The sequence below is a fragment of the Suricata suricatta genome, chromosome 14 (assembly GCF_006229205.1).
Source record: "Suricata suricatta isolate VVHF042 chromosome 14, meerkat_22Aug2017_6uvM2_HiC, whole genome shotgun sequence".
In the NCBI taxonomy this organism is placed as follows: domain Eukaryota; kingdom Metazoa; phylum Chordata; class Mammalia; order Carnivora; family Herpestidae; genus Suricata; species Suricata suricatta.
The window spans coordinates 70,312,738-70,339,073 of record NC_043713.1 but is presented as its reverse complement, the minus strand read 5'-3'; the positions used below and the strand labels follow the sequence as shown (position 1 = coordinate 70,339,073).

General features: G+C 44.6%; 2 protein-coding genes and 1 gene segment (V, D, J or C); 1 reads left to right on the top strand and 2 right to left on the bottom strand.

Moving 5' to 3' along the window:
* LOC115277666 overlaps nt 1–26,336 on the bottom strand; it is an 869,742-nt gene that overhangs the window by 266,840 nt on the left and 576,566 nt on the right.
* Nucleotides 1–26,336, bottom strand: part of LOC115277665 (immunoglobulin lambda-1 light chain-like) — a 653,789-nt gene that overhangs the window by 240,688 nt on the left and 386,765 nt on the right. The gene's annotated exons all lie outside the window — the stretch shown is intronic.
* On the top strand, nt 6,240–11,071 carry PRAME (preferentially expressed antigen in melanoma). Its single transcript, XM_029921976.1, has 4 exons — nt 6,240–6,305; nt 7,625–7,944; nt 8,470–9,075; nt 10,180–11,071. The coding sequence occupies exons 1-4, from the start codon at nt 6,273–6,275 to the stop codon at nt 10,754–10,756; spliced, it is 1,536 nt and encodes a 511-aa protein (XP_029777836.1). The 5' UTR covers nt 6,240–6,272; the 3' UTR covers nt 10,757–11,071.

Genomic DNA, 26,336 nt, shown 5'->3' with positions numbered 1-26,336 from the left:
CAAAATCCCAAGGGTGAAGTGGCACAGCTCTGAGAGAAGCAGAACACCAGACTACAGGTGCAAGGCAGTGCCTATACATCGCTCCTCGGCATCCAAGCCCTGCCCTTTTTCACAACCGCCTGCCCACATTTTCAGTCTTCTGGTCTAGTCTTGACTTTAGCAAAAACTATTTGTTGGTGAAAGAGAGGAAGCCCTGCAATCACCGGGGGAGGTAAGTGACACAAACCCAAGAATCTGACTTCTGAAAAGGCTCTGAAAAACCAAAATTAATGGTGAAGACCGAGGAAAGCACACTCCAGAGAGAGGACAATCTAATCAAATCATGGCTGGGGTCTCCTCGGTCGCAAGGGTTACATGAATGGCAAAGCCCAAGGAGTAGGGGGCACTGGACTGGCCAAGGGCAAAAACATCTATTCTAAACAAAAGAAGGTGGGAGTGAGGCTTTCCTCACTCTGGGCCCTGGCACCCCAGGCTCCACCCCGGAGGACAGGGGTGGAAAGTTCAGGCCTCGCCCCTTGGTTCCATTTCAAATGCCTCCCTCATCCCACCCCACCCCCATCCCCCACCTCCCTTACCCCATCACACCCTCCGTACCCCTTCGAACCCCAGGCTTATCCTCCCCACCAGGACTCTCAGACCCTCTACTCTCCCGCAGCCAAGAGGGCGTGGCCACAGACACCACCCCTCCGCATCTCACTTCCTCTCCAACGCATTAAAATAAATCCCTTCCGGACTCCCCGGGCGACCCCACTGGTGATTCTAGTATCTCGTGAGATTTCGTCCTGGAAGGAAAGAGGAATCAGGATTGGTCGGACAAAGCTATTTCCGGTGGCTGAGCTCAGTGCAGTTTGCTGAGTCATTGCGCGTCCTTTTCCCCGAGCCTCCAGGCGCGAGTGACCACGTGGTCTGGTGCGCTGCCTAGAGGAAACGTAAGTTCAAACCCTGGATCCTCCACCCTCTCTCAGGGTGACCTTGGACTAATTATTAGTAACCCACGCCCTCCCCCAAGCCCTGCTTCTAATTTTCCTCTGGAAAGTGAGTTATCAGAACAGAGGGTTGGAGTGAAGACCGAAGTGCTCTGGCTCTGGTTAGCTTCTGCCACCTGTTTCATAAAAGTGGCCACTGTTATGAGTTTCAAACGTAATAACTCATCAAACTTGGGTGTCTGCGTTTATTGTTTGATCTCATTAACTGGATTAATGTGCACTTGAAATGGGGTGATTTTTCTAGGAATCTAGCCCCTTTGAAGGTGCCAGGGTATGGGGGGGGGAGGGGCAGAAATGTCCGTGTATTCGCGGGAAGAGTTGCTTCTGACTGAGAAGGTCTGTCTTGCCCATTGTTCTCTGGTTCAGCTCATTAAGAAATTGGTGGTCAGATTTGGATATTTGAGGGGATCCCCCCACAAATGGGCAGGATCGGGTCTCCATAGTTTTCAGTTTCCTCAGCGGTGTTCGCAGAGATTTTCACAGGAGCTTGTGGCTTGCTAAATACACGTGTTAACACACAGCCTCTTTGTTTCTCGAGCATTTTGGTTCTTGCTCTCAGACTTGGGTAAATACAGGTGACTGAGACGTTAGGACACCAGGGAAAACAAGTTTTGGAGGACCTTGAGGCCAGTCTGAGCTGGACCACAGTGGACAGAAGACATCTTCAGGTAAGCGGATCCCCTGAACCATCTTGTGTCTAGAAAAGCCCTGTTGTTCCTCTGTTTTTGTCATGGAGGAACTGGATAGAGTCTGCATCCTGAGGCTTCTCAGGAGGGGAGGAAAGTGCAGAAGCAGAGCCTTTATTTTTTTTCCCAGTCATTTCCCCAGTGGAGCATTTGTTTTGCTTTTTTATAAGAAATAACTGTCTTGTGTTGGGATTCCATTCCCAAAGCCACACTAATGTTCAGAACCTCTGCTTGGGGTGCAGGAGCAAGGCTGGCTTCAGACCCCAAGATTTGACTGGTGTTTGGCGTCAAGCAGGGACAGAGTGGGTGAGCCCAGGGAAGTTTCAGTCTCACTTCTCTGTGGGCTTGGGCCACTGAGGGTAAAGGGACACTCCTTGAAAGAGAATAGTAATAGTGCCCAGCTAGCCCTCCAGCTAAATCCAAGGTCAGGGAGGCCATATGGCCTGACTTGAAACTGGAGAAAGGATGGAGGCCCCAGAACAACCTTGTGCATTGTGAGTGTCAGGCAGCACATGGTCATTCTTGATACCAGAACACCTAGCTTATAAGCCCCAGAGTTAACTGTTGCCCCCAGAGCAGGAAATGATGACCTTCTGTCCCAGAGCCACAGATACTAAGAGTGTCTGTCAGAACACACTGGGACCAGGACCCTGAGAGGAGGAGGACATGCAGAGAGGAGGGTCAAGGTTAAAGCCATGATTCCAGAGGATTTGGGGGCAGAGAGAGAGACCGGTCAGCCCTGGACTGTCAGAATGTCCCCTCCGTAGTGTCCCTCACCTGTGCAGAGAGCCAGGAGGATGACCAGAGCAGAACCCAGGCCATGGTGATGTCCCAGAGCTCTACCTCCTGTGGCACTATCACTTCATTGGGCTCCCCTTCTTCTCCCCTGCCTCACATGTGGAAGGGACCTGCATGTGTGTCTATTCCTCAGATCCTGTGGGTGACACCCCATCAGTGAATTCTCTTACTGGCTCATGTTAGGGGTACACAGAGTGGGGAGATGGCTTCTCATAAGAATTGGTCTGAGCCTGGCTCACCACAGAGAGAGCTGCTGAGCCAAGGTACTAAAGACAGTGAGCTCAGGCCTTTCCAGATTTCTTCCTAAGAATATTTCACCTCTCACCAGCTCGACCTTCTGGATGCCTGACAGGGCCTGCAGACTCAGCTGAGTATAGACGTGCTGAGCCCATGAGTGGAATGTTCCCATTTTCAGATGACTTCATGCTCAGCACAGAGCCCAACCCAAAGCTCAATCTCCCAACCATAAGATCATGACCTAAGCTATAAGCAAGAGACGCTTAACCCATTGAGCCACCCAAGCATCCTGACGTTTTATGTCCTAAGAGAGGAACTAGAGGCTAGAAAATGAACTGCTTTGGGAACTTCTTAAGTTCTACCAAACACAGAACAATTCTTTTTACTCAATGCTGTGATTGAGAATCCAGCTTCAGCTCACATTCCTATCTCCCAGAGAAGTGTAAAGGGAGATTATGGCCATGACAGAGGGTTGAAGATGTCCCAGAAGAACTCATTCTGGCAAAAATCTTCACACTAAAGGAATTCTCTTAATGCGTCATGGCATTGGAAACATGAAGGATATGATATTGGAGGCCTGTCCAAACTTAGAAAGCAGCATGTTAGTTTGCCAGGGCACAGAAATGATGCTCACTCTGTACCAAAAGTTATACAAGAAGAACCGTAAGCAATGTTAAAACCATTTTTGCTACATTTTTTTTACAGAGAAGTGGTTTTTTAGTGTTTAAAATCAGCATACTAAATATATAGTCATTTTACTATTTATTTCTCAACATGCTTATAACAGATAAGAAGGGAATTATTAATGGTTTAGCAAAAAATAATTTTTGAATTGCCACAGAAAAGCCATAACCTTGCCTGTGAATTGTTAAGATGGTTTTGCATAGTTTCATCTTGCATGGTTACTTTTGTGGCCTTGCTCCTCCACACAAAGAACAGTCAACCTGTGATTAACATATGTTTCAGCTTGCTTCTTTTTCATTTGCTTACTCAATAGAATGCAAGGTCCATGACACTCGGTGTTTTTGAGTAAATCAGGGATTGAGAAGAGAGGGTGTGTCTGGATATGGGAGAAGGGGCCAACTGGTCTAGAGACATCCCTGTGAACATGTCTACCCACACTCTAGTGACTCCTGTCAGCCCTCAGCTTAGGGCATAGGAGATTTTTCCCACTAAGTGTGAGGCCAGGGTCTTTGGAATCCTGAGGATCATTGCTCCTTGTCCAGTGGAACAAATCCAAGTGGAAAGTGCCTGATAGCCTGATGCATCTGGCTGCGTTATTGTGAGCCACCATGACCCTCTTATGGCTTAGAGTTAAAGATTTGAGGGTCATGGGCTCCTGGGTGGCTCAGAGGTTAGGTATCCAACTTTGGCTCAGGTCATGATCTCGTGGCTTGTGAGTTTGAGCCCTGTGTCAGGCTATGCTGACAGCTTGGAGCCTTGAGCTTCCTTTGGATTCTGTGTTGCTCTCTCTCTGCCCCTCCCCTCCTTTTCTCTTTCTCTCTCTCTCAAAAATAAACATTAAAAAAATAAATATAATAAATATTTGAGGATCAGTTTGATGATAGGGACACGGTACCAGACCCCCTTCTCTCTCTGAATATCTCCCTCTCTCTCTGCTGTCCCTCTACCCCCCCCCCCCCCCCCCCCCCCCCCCCCCCCCCCCCCCCCCCCCCCCCCCCAGAAAACACAGTTCTGTCTGATGAGCTGTGATAAGGAGGCTGAAAGGCAAAATTCTGAGGAGCATCCCCTATTAATCTGTCACCTTTCCATGCAGGATTTGTGCTTGCCACTTTCTCTTTCCCCAGACCCTCCATTGGTCCGATTCTGTGCCCTTGGTCTAGAGCAACATGCGGGCATGTGCGCGTGTGCGCGCACACACACACATACACACACATATACACACAGCCACTGGCACCCTACCCAGGCCCACAGTGCCTCCAGGTGGTTTCAGACACAAGTCTTCACCCTTTAAGTGACACAACGTGTCACCTGGTCCAACAGGCTGTGTGTGGTGGTGAACAGAGAAGCGTCCCTTGCCTCACAAGGGGAGAGTGTTTGGCTCATATTAAACATTGTTAGATCTGAAGACAGTGGTCACTCCTGCCCCCTTGAATCTCCTGGGTACTGGGATCCCATAGACATTTCCGAAACTTGGATTTCTGCCGTTTTACTGTTTTCTCCAAGGTCCAGGTACAGGTCTCTCTAATGTTGAGATTGTCTGATTACTTGGTGGGGCAGATTTATCCAAACCCCTTGCCTGAGGGTGTCTACCAGCTTACTCCCTGTGTAGAGTCCCGGATTTACTGGGATAAAAATAAAATTATGGTGAACTTTAAATTTTGTGCAAAAGTTACTGGAGGTACTGGATGAAAAGTTGCGTAGCACCATTTCTGTGCCCAGTAACAGCTCAATAATCAAAGACATTTATGATTATCTTTGTTACTAATCTCTGTCTTTTGCAGCTCTTTGTTAAAGGTGATTTCCTGGGGGCTAAAAAATGCTTATAGAGCACATTCCATTTTAACCGTATTTTATGCAAAGCCTGCTGATAGTAAAATTGGAGAAAGCAGTCTACTAAAATGGAGAACATCCTTCAGAGAATCCCAGTCTCCTAAACAGTAATGTAAGAATTGTTTGGGCGTCACAATACTAGAGGTAAAGGATAGCCTGGAAAATTCTTTGTGGGGAGATGTTCTCTGTGTGTGTGTTCTGAAACATCAGAACCGCCAATGTATGATCCAGCCCAGCATGAGAACCATCCATAAATTTGGTAGATCCTTAAATGTCAAATGTGGCTTCAAATTTCCGTGAGGGAAAGGTGCTGGTATTTATGCACGGAACTTAATGTGGAGAGAGGAGAAGAGTTTTCCTGTTCCTAATGGTGCTCTCCCAGCAGAATAACTAAGGGAGTAACTAAGAAGCTTAGGGGCAGGGGCAGAAGCAACTTTTTGAAGGTGCATTTGTATTAATCATTTCGTAGGATTGAGGAAACAGCAGTTGTCAGTATATACCTGGGAAGAGGCCTTTGGAGATCACATTTGGGGCCAAGGCCCCTGTGAAATGCCTAGACCTGATTGGCTTTTGAAAAGTCAGGATCAGGAAGAGGATAGTTGAGCCTCAAGACAAAGTCCTCTGGTGGCAGCTTCTCGATGACAAGGATACGTGCATTTTAGCTCATGCTTATTTCTCTCCCTGCCTCTAAGATCCCAGAGAGCCCATAGCCCTCACCCCCCAGTGACTATCAGGATTGAACTAGTCCTGTTCCCAGTTTTGTTGCCAATACTGTTCAAACACCCCGCCCCTTCCTTCTCCTGGCCAACTTGTGGTTGTAATTTTGACCTGACCTCCTTCAGGGAGGCCTTGATCATCAAAATCTGGAAGACAACAATACTTCAGTTGTACCACTTCCTCTGTGAATAGACACACAGTTTGTGGTTTTAGGTAATTTACCAAATAAGTGACTTACGTGATTATTTTGGAATTTTATTTTTACTTCTTTCTTTTGGGATAACACCACTGTCTGCATTAAAGCTGTCTTAACCTGAACATTTGAGATATTCTGATGTGGCCAGAACGCTCCCAAGTGTACCTCCAGGTTGGTTTTCTTTTCTTTCTTTCATGAATGGAGCATATGATTCAGTCAATTGTATAGAGAAAGTCAGAACCCTAATCTGGATTAACTGGAGATCCAGTAATAAGATTGTGTTTTCAGTTGGAAATTGAAATTTCATCTAGGATCTGAAAAGGGAGGTGAGGCCAGAAAGGCCTATTATTGCTTCTGAGGAGCCAGCGGAGAGACACCCAGAGGCCTGGAGCATTGGAGTCCCTGCCTGAGGTCTGAGTGGATGGTCCCAAGTCCTGTTCTGGTGAGGCAGCAGCCTCGGACTTGGGATGCCAGCTGTCATGCTGCCCTCAGCCATGCAGTGTAAATGAGGAGGCTTTGCTTTTGCCTCTGAACACAGTTTTGCCTTAATCTCCAACCTTTTGATTTCTGCTTTGGGGTCTGTATGCCATTTGATAGACACTGATGATATTTCTTAACCAAGTAGGTTTTTTTGGGGGAGGGTGGAATGAAAGATATCGAGTTAGTTGGAATTTTTTAATGGTGTTTTAAATATTTAGTTTGTGTTTGGCAATTATAATTCATAAAATTTATTGTTTTGTGATTTTACTAAAGCTTTTATTTTTAGAAAAATAAACTAAAAGCTTGAAAAATATTCCATAGGAAAAAAATACTCCATAGAGTATTTTTTAACGTGGAGGGTTTGTTCTGAATGTGAGCTCCATGTTTCCCTAAACAAAATGGTAATTCTCTTATTTGTAGGAGAGATTTAATAAAATCATTTGGGGGATACTGTGTAATTTTTTTCATCTCCAACTTGCACATGCAAGAACATATTACAATATGAGAACATATTTTACAGTTGAGAGTGTCTTAAATGACGTAATGGCACTGACTGTATGGATGTGTTCTTTAATCTTTTTCATCTGGGTTGATTGTTAGAGCTGAGGAGGAGGTCACGCTGGGCCACATAACATTTCTTATTCCTCTGTATTTTCAATGCTCAGGTTATAATCATCAAGCTTTCCCTAAAAAGGATGGGATCAGTTTTCAGGTTCCTCAATGCTACCTTTGCAGTGGAGCTAGAATTAAAGGCAGCAGTAGCTGGATATGGGTTGGGGCCAGTGGTCATCTTGCTCCCCCATTAGGGCATGGCAAGATGTTCATTCTGGCTCCAGCGTGGGCAGAGCTGTGGCTTTGTGGCCGCCTAGCAGAGAATGGGAATTGGGGTAAACTGAGGACTCCCTAACTATTGTCAGAACAGTGATTTTGGCTTTGAACTCATTCCTCTGAAGGATGGAGGGATAATGGGGTTGCTCATACTCATCTTTGTTCCTTGGATGTTTGGCCAGGATTCTTCTCGGAGCATATTAATCAGGGTGAGCCTCCCGGCCATACCCAGACTCGTGGATCTGGCAGGTCAGAGCCTGCTGAGGGACCAGGCCTTGGCCATTGCTGCTCTGGAGGTGCTGCCCATGGAGCTCTTCCCACCACTGTTCATAGCGGCCTTCGCTGGGAGGTACAGCGAGATCCTGAAGGCAATGGTGCAGGCCTGGCCCTTCGCCTGCCTTCCTCTGGGGGCCCTGATGAAGGAGCAGCAGCCTCACCAGGAGACCCTTCAAGCTGCACTGGATGGACTCAATGCCCTGCTTGCCAAGGAGCCTCGCCCCAGGTGAGGGTGAACCCATAGCTTGAGAGGGCCTCAGCATTCCAGCGCTTGCTTGGGGTCAGGGAGAGTACAGGGCCACAGGGTGGGCCAGAGGCTTCTGTTGGTGCCAGTGAGGAAGCCTCTGTCTTGAGGCCATCCCTGGGGGACACTCTTAAGGAATAGTCTGTAGACTTGTAGAGCTGATTGAGATCCAGAGGTGACCAAAGAAATGTGCCCAACCCTCTGTCTTGAGGCCATCCCTGGGGGACACTCTAAGGAACAGTCTGTGGACTTGTAGAGCTGATTGAGATCCAGAGGTGACCAAAGAAATGTGCCCAACCCTTCCTGGTGGCACTTAAAGGTACAGCATTTAAAGGTACTACAGGTGGGGACCAGGAAGGATCCCAGTAGCCCAAGGAGCCACTGACATTTAGGGTATGGAGTATAAGTGCAGGTCAGCCATCTGGGCCTTGCCTAGAGTCTGAGACTCATGGTCTTATTCCTTGTTGATCTGAAAGCTGCTCAGTCTGTCTCCCATCTTCCCTGCAGGAGGTGGAAACTGCAGGTGCTGGATTTACGGAAGAATGCTCATCAGGCCTTCTGGACTGTGTGGTCTGGGACCAGGGTCAGTATATACCCCCTGTTGGAGCCAGAGGTGGCCCAGCCTATGAAGAAGCAAAAAGTGGATAGTTGCAGACCAGCGCCCAAGCAGACCTTGGCTCCTTTGGAGGTGCTTATAGATCTTTGCCTCAAGGAAGGCACCCCTGACAAGTCGCTTGCCTACCTCATCCAAAAAGTCAAGCAGGGGAAAGGTCTGCTGCATCTGTGCTGTAAGAAACTGAAGATTTTCACAATGCCGATACAGAACATTAAGAAGATCCTGAAGATTGTGCAGCTGGACTCTATCCAGGATTTGGAAGTCAAATGTACCTGGAATCTGTCCACGCTGCGGAAGTTTGCCCCTCACCTGGGTCAGATGGGCAATCTGCGCAGGCTCCTCCTCTCCCACGTCCACATGTCTTCCCACACCACCCCCACAAAGGAGGAACAGCGTATCAGCCAGTTTACCTCTCAGTTCCTCAGGCTGCACTACCTTAAGGAGCTCTGTTTGGACTCTATCTCCTTCCTTGAAGACCACCTGGACCAAGTGCTCAGGTGAGGGATAGTGAGGTTTCTTGGCAGACGGGCATAAGCCCTGTTTCATTCTGGTAAACAATAAGGGGCATCTGCAGTGGGTCCACCATTTGACAGTGCCAGCCTGCATGAATCACTAAAGGCCCACACATGGTAACGATGTCCCCACACATGTTGTCATGTAACTTCCCAGATAAAGGTTGGAGGTATGAACTCGAATACACATTATTTGAAATGACTCTTTGTTAGGAATCTATGTATGGGGGGAGGCTTTGGGGCAGATGAGTGTGGCTTTGAGAATTCTTCCTGAGAAAATGATGCCTAAGTTATGATGGTCAAAAATTAATTTTAAAAAATCACTAAACTTGAGGGAATTGATGAAGGGCAGGCGTATCCCGATGTGAGGTTTCAGATCACAAGCTCTGTACTCGGCAGCTTTGACAATGTGAGCCTTTCCCTCCAAACCTACCTCTGATTCCCTGTCAGTAAAGGGTTGCTCTGGGTTCTATGTAAGGCAGTACAGAGGAGATGCCCAAATCTGGGCATGCGCGGAAGGGAGCTGGAATAAGGAACTGCCAAGTTATACCCCAGAGGCTGTAGGCTGCTAGACCTTGCCCAGGTTAGCCCTTCACGAACCTCCCCCATTAGCCTCACGGAAATGGGTACCAGTGACTGGGGTCTGAGCAGCAGCCAGAAGGAAGCCCAAGTTGAAAGCATTTCTAGTCCTGCAGCCCAGTACTAGATTTCAATGGTTCCCTTCCTTATTTGAGACACTGGGCCAGGCTCCCCTTTTAAGTACCTCTCATTGTTAACATTAATCCATGTTCACAGCACCTCTAAAGGGTGTGCCGTGTTCCACTTGACAGCAAAGGGGATGTTTGAGGTTTCATTCACTTGACCAAGTCACCCAGCACGTAAGTGATGGAGAAAGGACTCCACTGAACTGTGGATTGATTTGAGTGCTTTTTTTTTTTTTTAACCACTCAGCATCCTGGGGCTTGACCATCATCTGTAACACATTGGGTTTTGGTGGAGTGGGCCTTTTCCCTCGAGGTCTGGGTCATCTCCGTGTCCCTCCGTCTGCTACCTCCATCCCCGAGGACTAACTGCTCTGTCTCTCCCCAGCTGCCTGAAGACCCCCTTGGAGAACCTGTCAATAACTAACTGCCTGCTTTCAAAATCAGACTTGAGATATCTATCCCAGCACCTGAATGTCAGTCAGCTGAAGAACCTGAGTCTCAGTGGGGTCAACCTGACCAATGTGAGTGCTGGGCCCCTCCGAGTTCTGATAGAGAGAGCCTCTGCCACCCTCCAGGATCTGGACTTAGATGAGTGTGGGATCATGGATTCCCAGTTCAGTGCCATCCTGCCTGCCCTCAGCCACTGCTCACAGCTCATGACTTTCACTTTCTGTGGAAACCCCATCTCGATGCATGTCCTGGAGGACCTGGTTCGCCACACCATTGGGCTGAGCAAGCTGAGTCGCGTGCTCTATCCTGTCCCCCTAGAGAGTTACGAGGATGTCTCTGGCACCTTCCACTTGGGCAGGCTTGTCCCTCTGCATGCCAGGCTGAAGCAAATGCTGCAGGAATTGGGGCGGCCTGACGTGGTCTGGTTCAGCGTCAAACCCTGTCCTCGTTGTGGCGATCGGACTTTCTTTGACCTGGAGCCCATTTTGTGCCCCTGTCATATGCCTGTCTAGCTGGATACGCCTACCATAGGCCTCATTCTGGGCACTCAGACACTGAAGCCCAGTCATAAGTGTATTTTGAAGGAACACAGAAACCACAGTTTGAGACAACTGCCGAGTGTGAGCAGGGAAAGGAAAGGTGATTTGGGTAGGGGGGATGTTGTCCTGGGAGTTAATAGGGTCTTTGGGGAGATGCATTTAGAGCATTAGAAATATGGATCTCTATTTCTAGAGGGAGATTCAAGTTTGGGAGGTAGATGTGGGAGTTATTCCTGCATGGACAGTTGTAAAGAAATGGTCAGAAATAAACAGAATCTCAGTGTCAACCATCTGGTGTCCTCTGTGCTACATTAAGCTTTTTCTCCATTTAAACCTTGGGTATCTGCAGTTACTGATAAAAGAAAAAGAACGCATAGCATCCATGATGTGCAAACACTAAATTGGGTGAGGTTCAGCCTTAGGAGTTCATGGCACCATTTATCTTTCCTCTATTTGGCTCTTGTGTCTGGTACACCTGTTACCTTCTCACTTCTGTGACTGTTGGTTTAGTCAACACACACAGGGTGTGTCCTCAAAGTCTGGAACATACTAAGTGGCTGATAGTGCCACTGGGCTGAAGTGCTTTCTGGGGGCCCCACTGCCAAGGCTCTACTCGAGCACTCCTCACCAGTGGATCCAGTGGGTACATGGACTCCATCCCTGGCCTTTGGCTGCACTATGATAGGGCTTCATTGTGCACAAGTCAGGTCCCCAGTAGTAGAAGGGACATCATCCTGCAGATGAGCTGGAGCTTTTGGGCCTCACCAGCCCATACCTGTCCTCCCACTAGGGCCAGCCCTAGAATTCAACTAACTGTGGTCAGTAAAAACATCTAAATTCTTTTTAGCAAAATACTAAGATAATTTGGACCTATGACATTGGTTTGGTATTTGTTTCCCACATTAACAACATGACCTGTGTTTGTGGGGCTAGCTGATGTCAATGCAAGATTGACTTTCTCCCCAGAAAATCAGCCTTCCTCCCTATCAAGGCAGTAAGCCAACTCTGACCAAGGAAAAGGCTGTGGATTTGGGTTCCAAGAGTGCATAAACCCTTGCCAGGCCTTGGGGAGCACTTTGGTGGAAGCAGGTATATGTCTGACTTTGGAATTGGGGGTGTGTAGGGGCCACTTTGTGAGACAAACCATCCAAATGAAAAGATGTCCTACTGTGGGGTCAGACCCCACGGTCACTGGGCAATTGGCTGGCCTGTGCAAGCAGGCTCCCTGTCCCTACACTCTTGCATGCTGGCCTTAGGCTGCCTCCCTCCCTGCATGGGAGAAATACCTGGAGAGAAGGCCACACACTAAGGCCCAGGGCAGGGCTCCATCTGAACTTTTCCTTGAATGTGAGGAAGAATCTCTGCTTGCTCTCATTCCACTTCATCTCACGGAGTGCTAGCACTGTGTGTGTGTGTGTGTGTGTGTGTGTGTGTGTCAGTTACACATTCTTATTTTGTCACATGGCAACTGGCCCTTCTCTATTCTCTTCCTGTAGCAGTTATCTTGTTCTGCCTTCCATCCTCCTACCCTACACCTTGTAAGAAAGAACCCTTCTCCATCTCTTCTTGTAGCAGTTACCCTGTTCTGCCTTCCAATCTCTTACCCTACACCGTGCAAGAAATGGGCCCATCAGCTTATGGGACACAGTTTGCCATTTTTGAGAGAAGACAAAATGCGGAAATCTATGTAACGATGGTTTGCTCAAAAGAAGGGGGGTCAATAAAAGACCTCACTTTTTCCTGATGTACATCCTGTTTCAGCCTCCCTGATGTGGACCCAATAATTACAGGGACTATTTTCCAGAATGGGAACCAGTAGCTTTGGAATTTAAGGAAAAGTGTACAAAATAGACAGATTCTCTTGGAGGGAGAGCAAGAAGCAAAGCATCATGTGATTTCAGCATTGGGTTCTTCAGTCACAAAACTGAGACAGTAATACTCCATAACAGAGTAGTGAGATTTACTTAGGGACTAACTTAATGTAAAGCACTCAAAGGTGTGCCCTGTTCATGGATGGCCTCATGCAGGAGAGTGATGATTAGATGCCCAACACAGGATAAAGGAAGAGCAAAGTCAACACTGCATCTTGCTTTTATTTATTTTTTGAAAGACAGAAAAAGAGTGAGCTGAGGAGGGGCGGAGAGAGAGGGAGAGAGAGAGAATCCCAAGCAAGCTCTGCACTGTCAACACAGAGCCTAATGCAGGACTCAAATTCAAGAACCATGAACTCATGACCTGTACCAAAACCAAGAGTTGATTGCTTAACCCACTGAGCCACCCAGGCGCCCACTTCATCTTGCCTTTAAAGCAGGGTTCCCTACAGTCAGGACTCTGTTTAGCCTGGAGACCTCATTTGAGAGATATATCTGGCAAGATTCCTTGCTCAGAATTTAGACTTTGCCATAAACTTATTCAAAGAGCATAGTAACAAGGCAATGAGGTTTTTAAGAGTTGGGTTTATTTGGAGACAGTCCTCATTGGTAAGAATGGCCATACAAGAGGTATGGGGAGGTAGTGACTAGTGGTGGAGGGGGGGGGCACATAGATGGAGGCCCAATTGGGGGACAGAGGAGTCTCCAGGTCATTAGAAAGCAAGCAGAGGGAGTATGGTGTACACAGAAGGTTCTTGGACCCAATAATTACAGGGACTATTTTCCAGAATGGGAACCAGTAGCTTTGGAATTTAAGGAAAAGTGTACAAAATAGACAGATTCTCTTGGAGGGAGAGCAAGAAGCAAAGCATCATGTGATTTCAGCATTGGGTTCTTCAGTCACAAAACTGAGACAGTAATACTCCATAACAGCTCCACCTTGGAGCTGCCTGATCTGCGCAGAAGACAGATTAGATTTAGGGCAGCTGGGGAATAAGGAGAACAATCAGATTGGATTAGGGCTCACCCTAATGACCTTATTTTCACTTAATCACTCTTTCAAAGGACTTATCTCCAAATATGGCTACATTCTGAAACACTGGGGGGCTAGGAATTTATCATATAAATTTGAAGGGACTGAATTAAGCCCCTAATAGGAAGTGAGGTGAGGACCTCATTCATACAGGGTGCTCTACTGGTGAATGCTGAGCAGGGACCATCACCATCTGGAGCAGTGGTTTGCTAATTGGCTGCCCTTTAGAAATACCTGGGAGCTTTGGTAATATAGACTCCCAGACAGAATCAGCCAGGGCATCAGTACTTTTTAAAAGCTCCCTAATCCTTGCTGTTCAATATTTGGTCTGCAGTCAAGAGGTATGGGCATCAGCTGGGAGCTTGTTAGAAATTCAGACTCTCAGGCTCCATCCAGAACTACTGAACCAGAATCTACACTTTCACAAGATCTGTAGGTGATTCCGTAGATTCACTGATACTTAAGAAGCACAGGCCAGGGGCACGTGGGTGGCTCAGTCGATTAACATCCAATTCTTGGTTTCAGCTTTGGTCATGATCTCAGGGTCTGTGGGTCCAAGCTCTGCATTCTACTCTGCACTGACAGTGAGGAGCCTGCTTGGGATTCCCTGTTTTCCCTCTCTCTCTCTCAAAAGTAAATAAATAAATAAATAAATAAATAAACAAATAAACATTAAAAAAAAGAAAAAAGAAAAGAAGCACAGCCCAGGTGATTCAAAAGTACTTCTCAAATTGAGAAGTTGGGATCTAGATCTCTGGATTTTGCTTACATATCCCAACTTTTCTGAATATGGCAAGACACCCAGAAGCCCCTGAAAAGGAGGTGAGGGTCCTAAAGACTCTAAGGGGGAGAGGAAAAGTTCCCAGCTCAATCTCCTACCTCAAATTATCTATTGTGTCACCCAACAATGTGTCCTGAAATAGGCACTCAATGTGTCAGATAAATGAAGGAAAAATGAATTCCTGACCCTCAACACACCCTTGGGCTTCCCTTGAAGGAGTAGGTGCATGGATATTTTAATAATGCTGGAGAAATCAAAGCTGCCCAATGTATTCTTGCTTAAGAATCAAACGGGGCAAACACTGAATATTCAGATGCCCCAGACTCCTCCCCTGGCCATTTGAGTTTCCCTAGTGTGAGATGCAGCCTTGGAATCTGAATGTTTGAGAGTGTCCCAGGTGAGTCTAAGGTTTGAGCAATCTGTTAGAGGCATGGATCTAAATCTGTAAGTGGTCAAATTTCTTCTTCTTTTCTCCTAAACTATTGTTTGCAAATCTGTATTCATCATCAAATATTTTTAAGTAGACAAGAAAAAATTTTTCTAAAACATTTTTTAATGTTTTATTCATTTTTGAGAGACAGAGACAGAGAGACAGAGAGCGAGCAGGGGAGGGGTAGAGAGAGAGGGAGACACAGAATCCGAAACAGGCTCCAGTCTCCAAGCTGTCAGCACAGAGCCCGACACAGGGCTCAAACCCACGACCTGTGAGATCATGACCTGAGCTGAAGTCAGATGCTTAACCCACTGAGCCACACAGGTGCCCCGACAACAAAAATTTTTCATTATTAGTGTAAACCCTGTAAAGGATGTAATTTCTGGTATAAAATTAAAAATGGACACTTTCAGTAAGTAAAGCTGTTAATAGTACTCTTTTAAATGTATCCAAAGAAAATAAATAACATAGAGTTTTGATACCCAGCATTATCCACTTTAAAAAATGTAAGAATGGCCAGGACATTTACACTGTTCGTTTTTTCTCATTTAATCTCATTTACACTGTTTGTTTTTCTCATTTAATCTTCCTTTCTAGTCCACTTCCCCCATAGGATTTTATAGAATGTGATCTATTTTATGGTTGAAAGCCTTTTTATTGTTTACCATCTCATATTCTCTACATTCTCCTATTTCTCATATTTATAAATTGATATTGAAATTAAAACAATTGTTAATGCTTATTTATTTTTTAGAGAGAGAGACAGAGTGCAAGCAGGAGAGGGGCAGAGAGAGGGGGAGACACAGAATCTGAAGAAGCTCCAGTCTCTGAGCTGTCAGCACAGAGAGGGACACAGAGCTCGAACTCACAAACCATGAGATCATGACCTGAGCCGAAGTTGGATGGTTAACCAACTGAGCCACACAGGTGCCCCTATGAATACTGAAATTTAAAAAATAATTTCCTAGAAGCATAAGGCTCAAGTGTTATTTTTTCTAGATTGAATTATTATTATAATGAGTAGTAATATAGAGTTGATAAAACAATGTAAATATATTACACATTTTTACAGGTAATTTAAAAAACTTCAAGTTTATTTATTTATCTAGAGAAAGACAGAGACAGCATGAGTGGGGGAGGGGCAGAGAGAGAAGGAGAAGAGAGAGAATCCCAAGCAGGCTCTGCACTGTCAGCAGAGAGCCCAGCACAGAGCTCGAACTCACAAAATCATGAGATCATGATCTGAGAGTCAGATACTTAACCGACTGAGCCACTCAGGTGCCCCTACAGGTAATTTTTAGTTATAATAAAATCTTATTGGAAAAACAGTTATTATTTCTGCTGTAAAAAAGAGAGAGAGAGAGAGAGAAATCTCAATATGATCTAGTTATAAGTACTTACATTTTTTTACAGTCTGGCTGCAAAGAGAAAAGTTTCAAGCAAGCCAAATCAAAGATTCTCTCTTGTTAGGAACGTTCTGAAGGAAAGTAGAATAGTTAGTCTTCACCATTGTTAACAGAAAATCTAAAAGGAAAAGATTAAATCTCAGTTACTTCACTGGCAGTCATCTCAGGAGAAGGATGACTAATTTTCAAAAATATCTTATGGTCCTATTAAGTTTATTGGATAACTATCTGAGTAGTTTGTCAGGAATGTTAACTCCTTCTGACAAGGAGGTTATTAACGACATCATGCAGGGGAGTGGGACAGTTTCTTGTTCTCTGGACCAGGGTTTCTCAACCCAGGCATTCTGTGTATTGTATGACGTTTAATAACATCCTTGATCTCTATCCACTAGATGCTACTAGAGACAAACAAAATATCTTGACAATAAAACAAGATTTCCAGACATTGTCAAATGTCCGTTAGGGGTAAAACTGTCCCCTGCTGAGGATCACCACTCTAGAATGAGACAGGCTTTGGCATGGATTTTACATTGAGATTTTCTGGATGGGAATGCTGAAAAATATAAACTAAGTAAGTCCATGAGAACAGAAGTGGTTTTCTTATAGCAGCTTCACTTACTCCTTTGAATGTCTTCTGGGTTATATGCCCCAAATCAAAAGGATTATTATGTAGTCATTAGAGGTGGCATTCATGTTCTTGCTTCTATTTCAAATTGTCCCATTGTTTGGGTCCTGCGGAGGATTTTATGCCCTGGGCTATGCATGCTAAAATGAATCTGGAAAAGTGATGGGAAATCCTTTCTTCTGTCAGGTGGAAGAGGAAGTCCCCAAACCACTGGTGTTTTCTCGGGTGGAGGGCACATGGCTGGTGAAGATTTATAAAGGAACTCCCTTAAATTTTAATCTAATTGGCCAGCAGTGAGATTGGACAGGTGGGTTCCTGAAGGTTCCCTGGGCAATCATAATGTGTAACAGATTGAAAACCATAGGCTTCGACCTCATAGATTAAATGATTTACAAAAGTGATAACCTAAATTACCACTTTTAGAGGTGGGAGATGGAAGGTGGGATTTGGGCTGATTCTGAGACTGAGCTGATTCTAAAATCACCAGAAAGGTCTCTGTGGAGAGTCTGCGACCCTATTATTCCACATCATTCCACCTTACATGGTACCACTGACCATGTTAGGAACTAGTGAATTATAAAATTAATATATCTTGGGGCACCTGGTTGGTTCAGTTGGCAGAGCATGTGACTCTTGATCTTGGGGTTATAGGTTCAAGTCCCATGTTGGGTGTACAGATTACTTAAAAATAAAATCTTTTTAAAAACTAAAATTAAATTAAACTTAAAGTGCCTAACTGACAATTTACAGCCAAATAACCACACAGATGTGCTTTATTTGGATTCATCACATTTTACAACTTTAAAAATTACTTTCCAACATTTTAAAAATAAGGAGACAACATAAAAATTTTAAATTTCAATGCTGTGCTTAGAAAACAAATTGACAACCACCAGCATTACCATCAGGCAGAAATCATGTGAAACTTAGTACCATCTAATCCTTTTGAATGGCCGAATCTATTTCTGAATCCATCCATGTACATTTATTCAACATATATTCCTGAATATCTGCTCTGGTCCAGATCTTTGATATATGTCAGTGAATGAAATGGACAAAAAGTCACTCTCTTCATGGGATTCAAATTCTAGCAAGGGAGGCAGGTAATAAGCATAACAAATTAGTAACCATTGTAAGAGTTACCTTAAGGTGGCGACTGAGGGGCCATTCTGCTGTGGGTCGGAGAAGAATTCCGTGCACCGACGACCCCCACCCTCACCTGCAGACCTGGAATGTCCCGCACCAGTTAGAAAACAGCCAATCCTGAAACTCCAGCTTCCCATCACCCTGACAGAGGAGACAACCTATTCCATCCCGCCACATCCCTGAAATGCCCTTATATGATAATCTGCCCTCCCAAGATCAAACCTGGAACCCCCTCACCCATAAAAACCCCCGCCCATTGCCTATCAGGCGCAACTTCCCTGACTCCCCACTTCAAGGGTCATGGAACCTCGCCTGGGAATCGCAGATCCCAATAAAGACTTTCTTGGCTCCATAACTTGGTCTCTTTCTTTCCTCTCGTCTCTGCCTCCATCTATTAAATCTTACAACCATATAGTCTAAGAGAAGGTGGTTAGAACCATGAAAAAAATGCATGGGACATATAGCAGCGTAAGGGGGCAAAGGATTCTAGGAGGGGGAAAGTGGGCATCTTAAATAGGGCATCTTCTCCATTGAGAAGCAGCTTTGCCACAAAGATGTGGATATGGGAAAAGAGCCAAGAGGATTCTGTATGAAAAATATTCCAGAAATCAGGAACAGGTGCAAAGGTCCTAGTACAGTGTGGTTGGAACAGAGTGGGAAAGTACTAGGAACCCATGGGGATCCAGGAGGACTTTTTCACCATTAGGACTTTCTACTGTGGAAATCTGTCACTTCATTCAACCCTGCTTTCTTACAGAAAATGTCCAGGACTTCTTGTGTAATGCCCAAGTTGCAGTATCCCCCAAAGACCAGAGACCGCCAGGGAGACCGAGTCACACATGCAATAGCAAAGGGCGGTTTTATTATGGGCTTAGGCTAGCTGAGCCTAAGCTCGGGCTCACAGACTTTACCTGCGCAGTGGATTCATGCTGAGAGCCCTGAACAAGGGCTGAGCAGGGTTTTTATGGGGTTTGGGGAGGGGGAGTTACAAGAAATTGTGACATAGGTACAGTGATCCAATCATTATTATACAATATTATTGACAGCAGATTTAACCATTCACGTTGTCTAGAGTATTCGTTACTTTTGGCGGGGTCCAATTACAACATTTAGAGTACCTTTAAAATCAACCAATTACAGGGCAAGCCTAGGGTCTTGTTCAGGCGACTATCGGGTTAACTTTAACATTAGGTAACAGGGTCCTATCTAAAGTTCCCATCTGCAGGCCTTACCCTTAGGAATGTGGAGAGTGGTAGCTGGCCTTCCCTGATTGGGTGTTGCGAAGGTGGTCTCTCTTGGTCTAGGCAATGTGTAACTGCCTGTTAGTTTTGGGGAACTGAAACTAGGCCTTCTAGATCAGAGGGGGAACTTAAAGCCTGTCATGGCATCTGTTTGGTTTAGCCTTACACTTGAAAGACCCAAAGGCAAAGGCAGCTCTTCCATAGCTTCCAGGAAAGATTAAAGACCCTCTGTCGTAAACTACTATAAGCTTCATTTGTCATGTTTATAGAGAATGACATTTTATTTATGTGTTTATTTACTTATCTATGTATCCAGCTTTATTGAGATGTAATTGACATATAAAACTGTGCAAGTTTAAGGTGTACAACATGTTGGTTTGGCAAGAAAGGTATTTTTAAAGTCCTATCAGGTTATGGCACTCTAGAACATTTTAATTCGCAAACTGGAGTTCTATTCTAATTCAGTAACTTGAATACACTGGAGGGAGTGGGAATACAAATATTTTTTGCCTGTCAGGGGAGCTTGAAGCCTTCCCTTTCCCCAAGAATTCATATGCAAAGAGAGCTGTAAGAGTGGGAGGGAAAGCCTGGGACTCAATTTAGAAGGTGCTGATGAAAAGGCATGTGAAGGGGGGGAGGGGAGAGTGTGAGAGGTAGCAGGAGCAAACCAGCATATGACCTTTGACCTTTGGAAACAGATTCAGAAAAGAGTGGGCTGATGTCTAGAAAAAGCTCTTGGGATTAAAGTCTGGCCCCCTGGCAAGCCCCTGGGAGCTGAGTGTACCTGGGAAGACAGGGAGGGAAGGTTTTAGTTCTCTGTAGCTGGAGAACTGTGACCTATGATGACTTCCTAGCACCTGGAAGATGTGTGCCCTTTTAGTCTCTTTAACCTAGGCTTGAGCTCTGTGGGAATAGCTCTGTAGACCCCCACCCCTGACCCTGCTGACCCCCAATAGCTCAAGACTCAGCTAAACTGGAGATAAGGTGGTGGGGCTCTGGACAGCAAAGAGAGAAGGGGCACTTGTGGCCCCCAACCAGGCAAGCAGCCCCTGGGGTTGGCCCTGAAGCCCCACCCACATTCTTTCCTTGGTGAGGGAGATTTGAAAGGAGGGTTTTGGCAATCACTCAGAACAACAGCTGAAAATCCAACCCGGATAAACTTGTTGGGAAAACTGATTGGAGCCCCATTTGGATATTATAGATTGGATTATAATGGTTTTATTAAAAGAGTGGGCAGGCCTCACTCCAAAAGGCATTTAGAGAAAAAGGTAAGTACTCCACTGCTGCAGGACATGGGGCAGCTGACTGGAGAGAAGTTTCTCTGGAGCTCAGAAACAAGGATGCTCCCGCTCTCCCTCCCTTGTTGCCCAGGGTGGGAAATATTGAGGCCCACTGAGTCATCTGGAACACTCCAGGGATTGGTGAGCTAGTCTGGTGTCTTCCGTTTTGCATCTCTTAAACCTTGGGTGGACGAACGTTTTCTGTAAAATAGTAAACATTTTAGGTACTAGGGGACTTGCAGCCTTCTGTCGCAGGACTTGACTCTGCCATGGTAGCATCAGAGCAGCCCCCAGCAATAGCCTTAAACCAGTGATCACTGATGTGTCCCAATAAAACTGTTTGTGGACACTGAAATTTGAATGTCATAATTTTCACATTTCACAAAATATTCTTCTGGGTTTTTTCAACACAAATTTTAAAAAACGTAATATATACATAACAAGCATTATATATATGTATATGTATTTGGCTGTGCAAAAACAGGGGGCAGGCCAATCCTGTCTTAAACCATTTGCCAAAATGCAGTTAACATCCCATTAGTGAATCATGAAATAAATATAATGGGCTATAACCAGCGTATGGAGAAAAATAGACGTTTTTATTGAATCTAAGATGCCATCAGCTTAAAGACACATTATTCTGATATCACTACACAATTTAAAAAAACATATGCTGCCAGCAAACTATGAAATGTTATGAATGAGATGTAATTATTTCTGAAATGGTAAAATGTAAACACTAACTGTTCCTTTATTTTTTAAACACTGTTCCTTAGCACCAGTGAAATTTGTGAATGGCATAGAAGGTTGTAGCATATCCATTGTATGGAGGGTATTCTTTCACAAAACTTTTGCTTCAATTACACATACCTACCCTTAACTCTAGGCTGAATTTCTCCCTTGCATGTAAATCACTTGGATTTGGATTTCATTAAATTCTTGGGAGGCCTGGAATTAGTGGGTTTGGGTCTGTTGTATACACAGATGATATTAATAACAGCTACCAATTAGTTGTGTAGCAAAGATTTAGCATTGACAATATACCAGACATTGCTCTAGGAACTTACAATACTGTAGTGAAGGAAACACACACCCGTTTGCTCACTTAGTTTATAGTCCAGTGGGTGGGATAGAAAACAGAAGCAAGATACGTTCATGTAGACTTGATCCTTGAACAGTACAGGGGTTAGGAACACCGACCCACTGTGCAGTAGAAAATCTGTGTAAACCCCCAAAATTTAAATATTATTAGCCTACTGTTGACTGGATGCCTCACTGATAACATAAAAAGTCAATTCACACATATTTTCTATGTTTCTTGAATTATATACTGTATTCTTACAATACAGTAAGCTATAAAAAAAGAAAATGTTATTAAGCTAATTACAAAGAGGGGCAACTGGTTGGCTCAGTCTGTAAAGCATGTGTCTCTTGATCTTGGGGTTGTGAATTTGAGCCCTGCTTTGGCTGTGGAGATTACTTAAAATAAAATTTTTAAAAAGAGAGAGAGAGAAAATGGTTAGGAAGAGAAAATACATTTATAGCACTGTACCATATTTATTGGAAGGAAATTCTCATGTAAATGGATTTATGCAATTCAAATCCATGTTGTTCAAGGGTCAGATGGATTGGGTGTTAGGCAGATGATAAATACTAGGTTGAAAAATAGTGGTGGGGGTAAGTGGGGCCTGTGAGTTGGGGGAGGTCGTGGTTTTTGATAGCATGGTTAGGGAACCCTTGCTGCGAAGTGGTGGACCTAATGCAGACCAGGAGCTGGGATGGGGATATCTTAGGAAAGAGTATTCAGGGAGGCGGAGCAACAAAAGTCTTAAGGAAGTACAAAATCTGGTGTCTTCCAGACTCATGGAGTAGCTGCAATGGAGCAAGGGAGAGAGAGGCAGAAAGGACAAAGGTTGGTGGGTATGGGGTGAAGGCCTAGGGCTCCTTTTGACATTGGCCTTTCTTCTGAGTGAGTTAGGATGTCACTGGAGACCTATAAGCAAAAGACTGCCTGCCAACCCTTTTACATATTTTAACGGGAGCACTGGGGATGCCATAAGGACATATGACAAAAGAGGTGTGAGGCTGGAAACTTCTGCAGTGATATGGTGGCAAGAACATGGTGTTTTCAAACATGATCCAGAGAGAGAATATGATGCCTTCAGTCATGATCCAGGCAAAGTACTTGTGCCTTTGGTCATGATCCAAGGAGAGAACATAGTGTCTTGAATTAGGGAGTGGGCAGTAGAAGGGAGTGGTCAGGTTCTGGATATCTTTGGAAAACAGAGCAGGCAGGGTTTGGTAATTAATTGGCTGTAGGGTATGGGGGAAAGACTGGCAAAGGATGTCTCCAAAGTTTGTGAACTAGAAGACTACAAGTGTTTACTCAGAAAAGGAACACTGTAGGAGGAGCAATGTGTTAGGGGACTAAAAAGAGCTAAGTTTTGATAAGATTGGCTGAGATCTTAGATGTCCAAGCAGGTACACCTATGAGTAAGAGGAGGTAGTGACATGCCCAGGGTGCTAAAATGAAGGGGGCAGGTGCTCTGAGATGCTGAACCTGTGCCTCTTTAAATCTTGCCTTTAAATCTTGGGCCCATGGGGTGGCTCAGTTGGCTAACTTTCTCACTGTTGATTTCAGCTCAGGGCATGATCTCACAGTTTTGAGTTCAAACTGTAAGACCCTCCTCGGGTCAAGCTGACTCTAATAAAAAACTCCCAACCATTGTTTCATTCTCCAGCCCTTTTCTGCTTGAACAATTAAAGGGTGGGCAGTTGGGCTCTGGAAGTCCTAAAATGTAACCCATAAAGTATAACTTAAAGGTTAACTTGTTTTTCAAGATACTGTTGTAAGATCCCACCCTTTAACCGCAAAGTTCTTGCTTCTGTGCACTTGCTTCACCTCCCCCTCGGACCTATGATTGGTCACTTCAAATCTCTCTTGAGACAAAGAACTCTAAAATTAATAGGTTTCTGCTGAATCTTATGGTTATGTGTCAGAATGTGATTAAACCCCATGTAATGCTGTAAACTATGATTGGTTACCTCAATGATGACCTTTTCTGCTTTGCTATGACTTATATAATCCCTGAGCTTCAGAACAGCAGGGCTCTCTTCTGAGGACTTGCCAACACTCCGGAGGGGCCGTTCGGCCGAACTAAAATAAACCCACTCACCATCTCCATTTGTATCTGTGGGTTTCACTCTTGATGACTCGCTTCAGGAGGGAAAGGTCTAACAGAACCCATATCTGGCTCTGTGCTGATAGTGCAGAGCCTGCTTGTGATTCTGTTTCTCCCTCTCTGTCCCCGGTTCTCTCTTGCTCTTTCTCTCAAAATAAGTAAATAAACTTAAAAAAAAAAATCTTGTGTCCTAATGTCTCACTTGCCTCACCCTAGTCATGGCTCTGCAACAAGGCATGGTGACCTTGCAATTGCTGGAGACCTAGGGGGCTGGAGAGGTTAACTCTAGGACTGTCTTGTTGCCTAAGTAGTTCGAGCGACACCTCCAACCTGAGTTCCTCAGGTGTAAAATAAGGATGTTAATAGTTATCTCAGTGTTACAGGGGAGGATTAAATAAGACAATGATTTTGTTTCTTTTTTGAAATACATACTAAGAACATGTTGTTGTGCTTAGGTGGTACTTTATGAAAATAAAGCACTAGAAGTTGAAGGAACCTCTTCAAGCAAAGTGCAGTGGTGAAATGGCAAATCTTTTCTTGTTGTGTGAGGAGAAACAAGTGCCAGAACCACCAGCGAAGAACATAGGAGAATCCAAACACAGGAAGAGGGAAAATGAAGATGCTGAGCTGATGATCTTAGTAGGAATGGAACAAGCAAATGAAGATGAAGAAACTCTCTTCATCAGAGCAGTTTCAAATCAAAACCAGCCATTTCAAACATTTTGAACAGAGTGACCCCGGAATGATCTCCAAAAAAAGGAAGGCCACTTGAGTCAAGATCCTGCTTGTGCATTGCAGCCTGCAAGCTACGTGACACACGTGGCACTCAAGTGGCCACCTCAATCTGAATGGAGGGCAATAGATAGTCCTATTATTAAAAAAATAATGTTTTTAATATTTATTTTTGAGAGAGCAGGGGAGGGGCTAAAGGAGGGGGCGCAGAAGATCCAAAGTGGGCTTTTTGTTGATAGCAGAGTGCCCTATGCAGGGCTAAAACTCAGGAACCCTGAGATTGTGAACCGAGCCAAAATCAAGAGTCGGATGCTTAACTAACTGAGCCACCCAGGCGCCCCAGATAGTCCTATTATTCTGAGGCTTTGTCTAAACCAGATTATAAAAGGAACTCATCACAAGTCATGCCTCACAGTCCCTCAGTCTTTTTCTGTCTTAATATCTCAGTGTCTACTTGGAGCTGTACTTTCTGTAGGAGGCAAGGTGAAAGTCCTTGAAATTCAAAGCAACTTCCTTCTTCCAATATAAACAGTAGAAATCCCAAGAGACCTAAATTCAGTGATGGAATCCCAGGAGCACATTCCTCAGTTGTGGCCCCTTTAGATTTCTCTCTTACAGTAAGCACAATCTCAAAAGGTGTCCCATCCTCATCAAGCCATGTTTAGAATGGAGCATTATTTTCTTGGGCTTATCCAAATGACAGGGCACATTTCAGTCTTATGGATCCAGAAACAAAAAATAGCCTGGAAAGGCTGGAAAAAACAGACTTTTCAAATTTAGCAAGTCAAAACTAGACTGTTGATCTGGAGAAAGAAAATCTGATTATTTATTTCATGACTTTAACTATGGGCACCACAAAGGAGACAGGCAGCCAGAACAGAAGACTCAGGGAAATTTTAAATGCCTCAGCTGTTTGAAAGTTCTAAAGAATGTCAAGTTTATGAGCTATTTGAGGAGCCACTTGGAACTTGAGAAGCAGAGGGGTGACAGCTGGGAAATCCACACTACCTACCAAGCACTGTTGCCCACAATTTCCCACTCCCTTCCAACTGCAATATCACTTTAAAAGTATACACACAAACCAGGAAACCACTCTCTGTAAAATTTGTGAATTATCATTCAAAACAGATCAGATTCTCTTAACAGCACAAGAAGGACAATCATAAAATCCTGGCGAAATGCCCTGTGTGTGCCAGGTTTTTAATGGTAGATCGTCAGCCTTTGCCGATGTGGAAACATTTCAGAAAGTGCCATGAAAACACAAAGAATTTGCTCTGTCTATTCTGTCCCAACATTTTCAGAGCTGTCATACTTTATGTGAATCATTGTTGGAGGCACTGGAACAAGAGTCTTTTCAGAGTTCCAAATTCTGGCTACAGTTTTTGACTTCAAAGGAGAAAACAGCATCAAACCAAGAATCATCAAGCTTTTAAAAAACCAAAGCAATTGGAAGGGTTGTCTCCTGAAACAGAGGTTATGATTCAAACTTTAGTTCAACCAGGATCAAGAAGTGCAGCATCCATTATTGTGAGCAACACCAATCCCTGTCTGTCACCCATAAAATCTTTTATAAAGAGGATTGCCATGAATTCTAGGTATTCCAGACATTATCACAGATAGCGTTATAACAAAAATTATGTTCTACCCACCTTCAGGAATTCTGAAAGGCAGAAATGAGGCTAGGCCATCTATACATCATGGCTGTGGATATGGTAATCAGCAATAGTCAGGTTTTACAGTGACAATTCTTTAGCTCCCTACTGTCAAGAAGAAGCTCAGTTCTCCATTAGGTCTCTCTTGTTTTCCTGCTAGACCTATGAGTG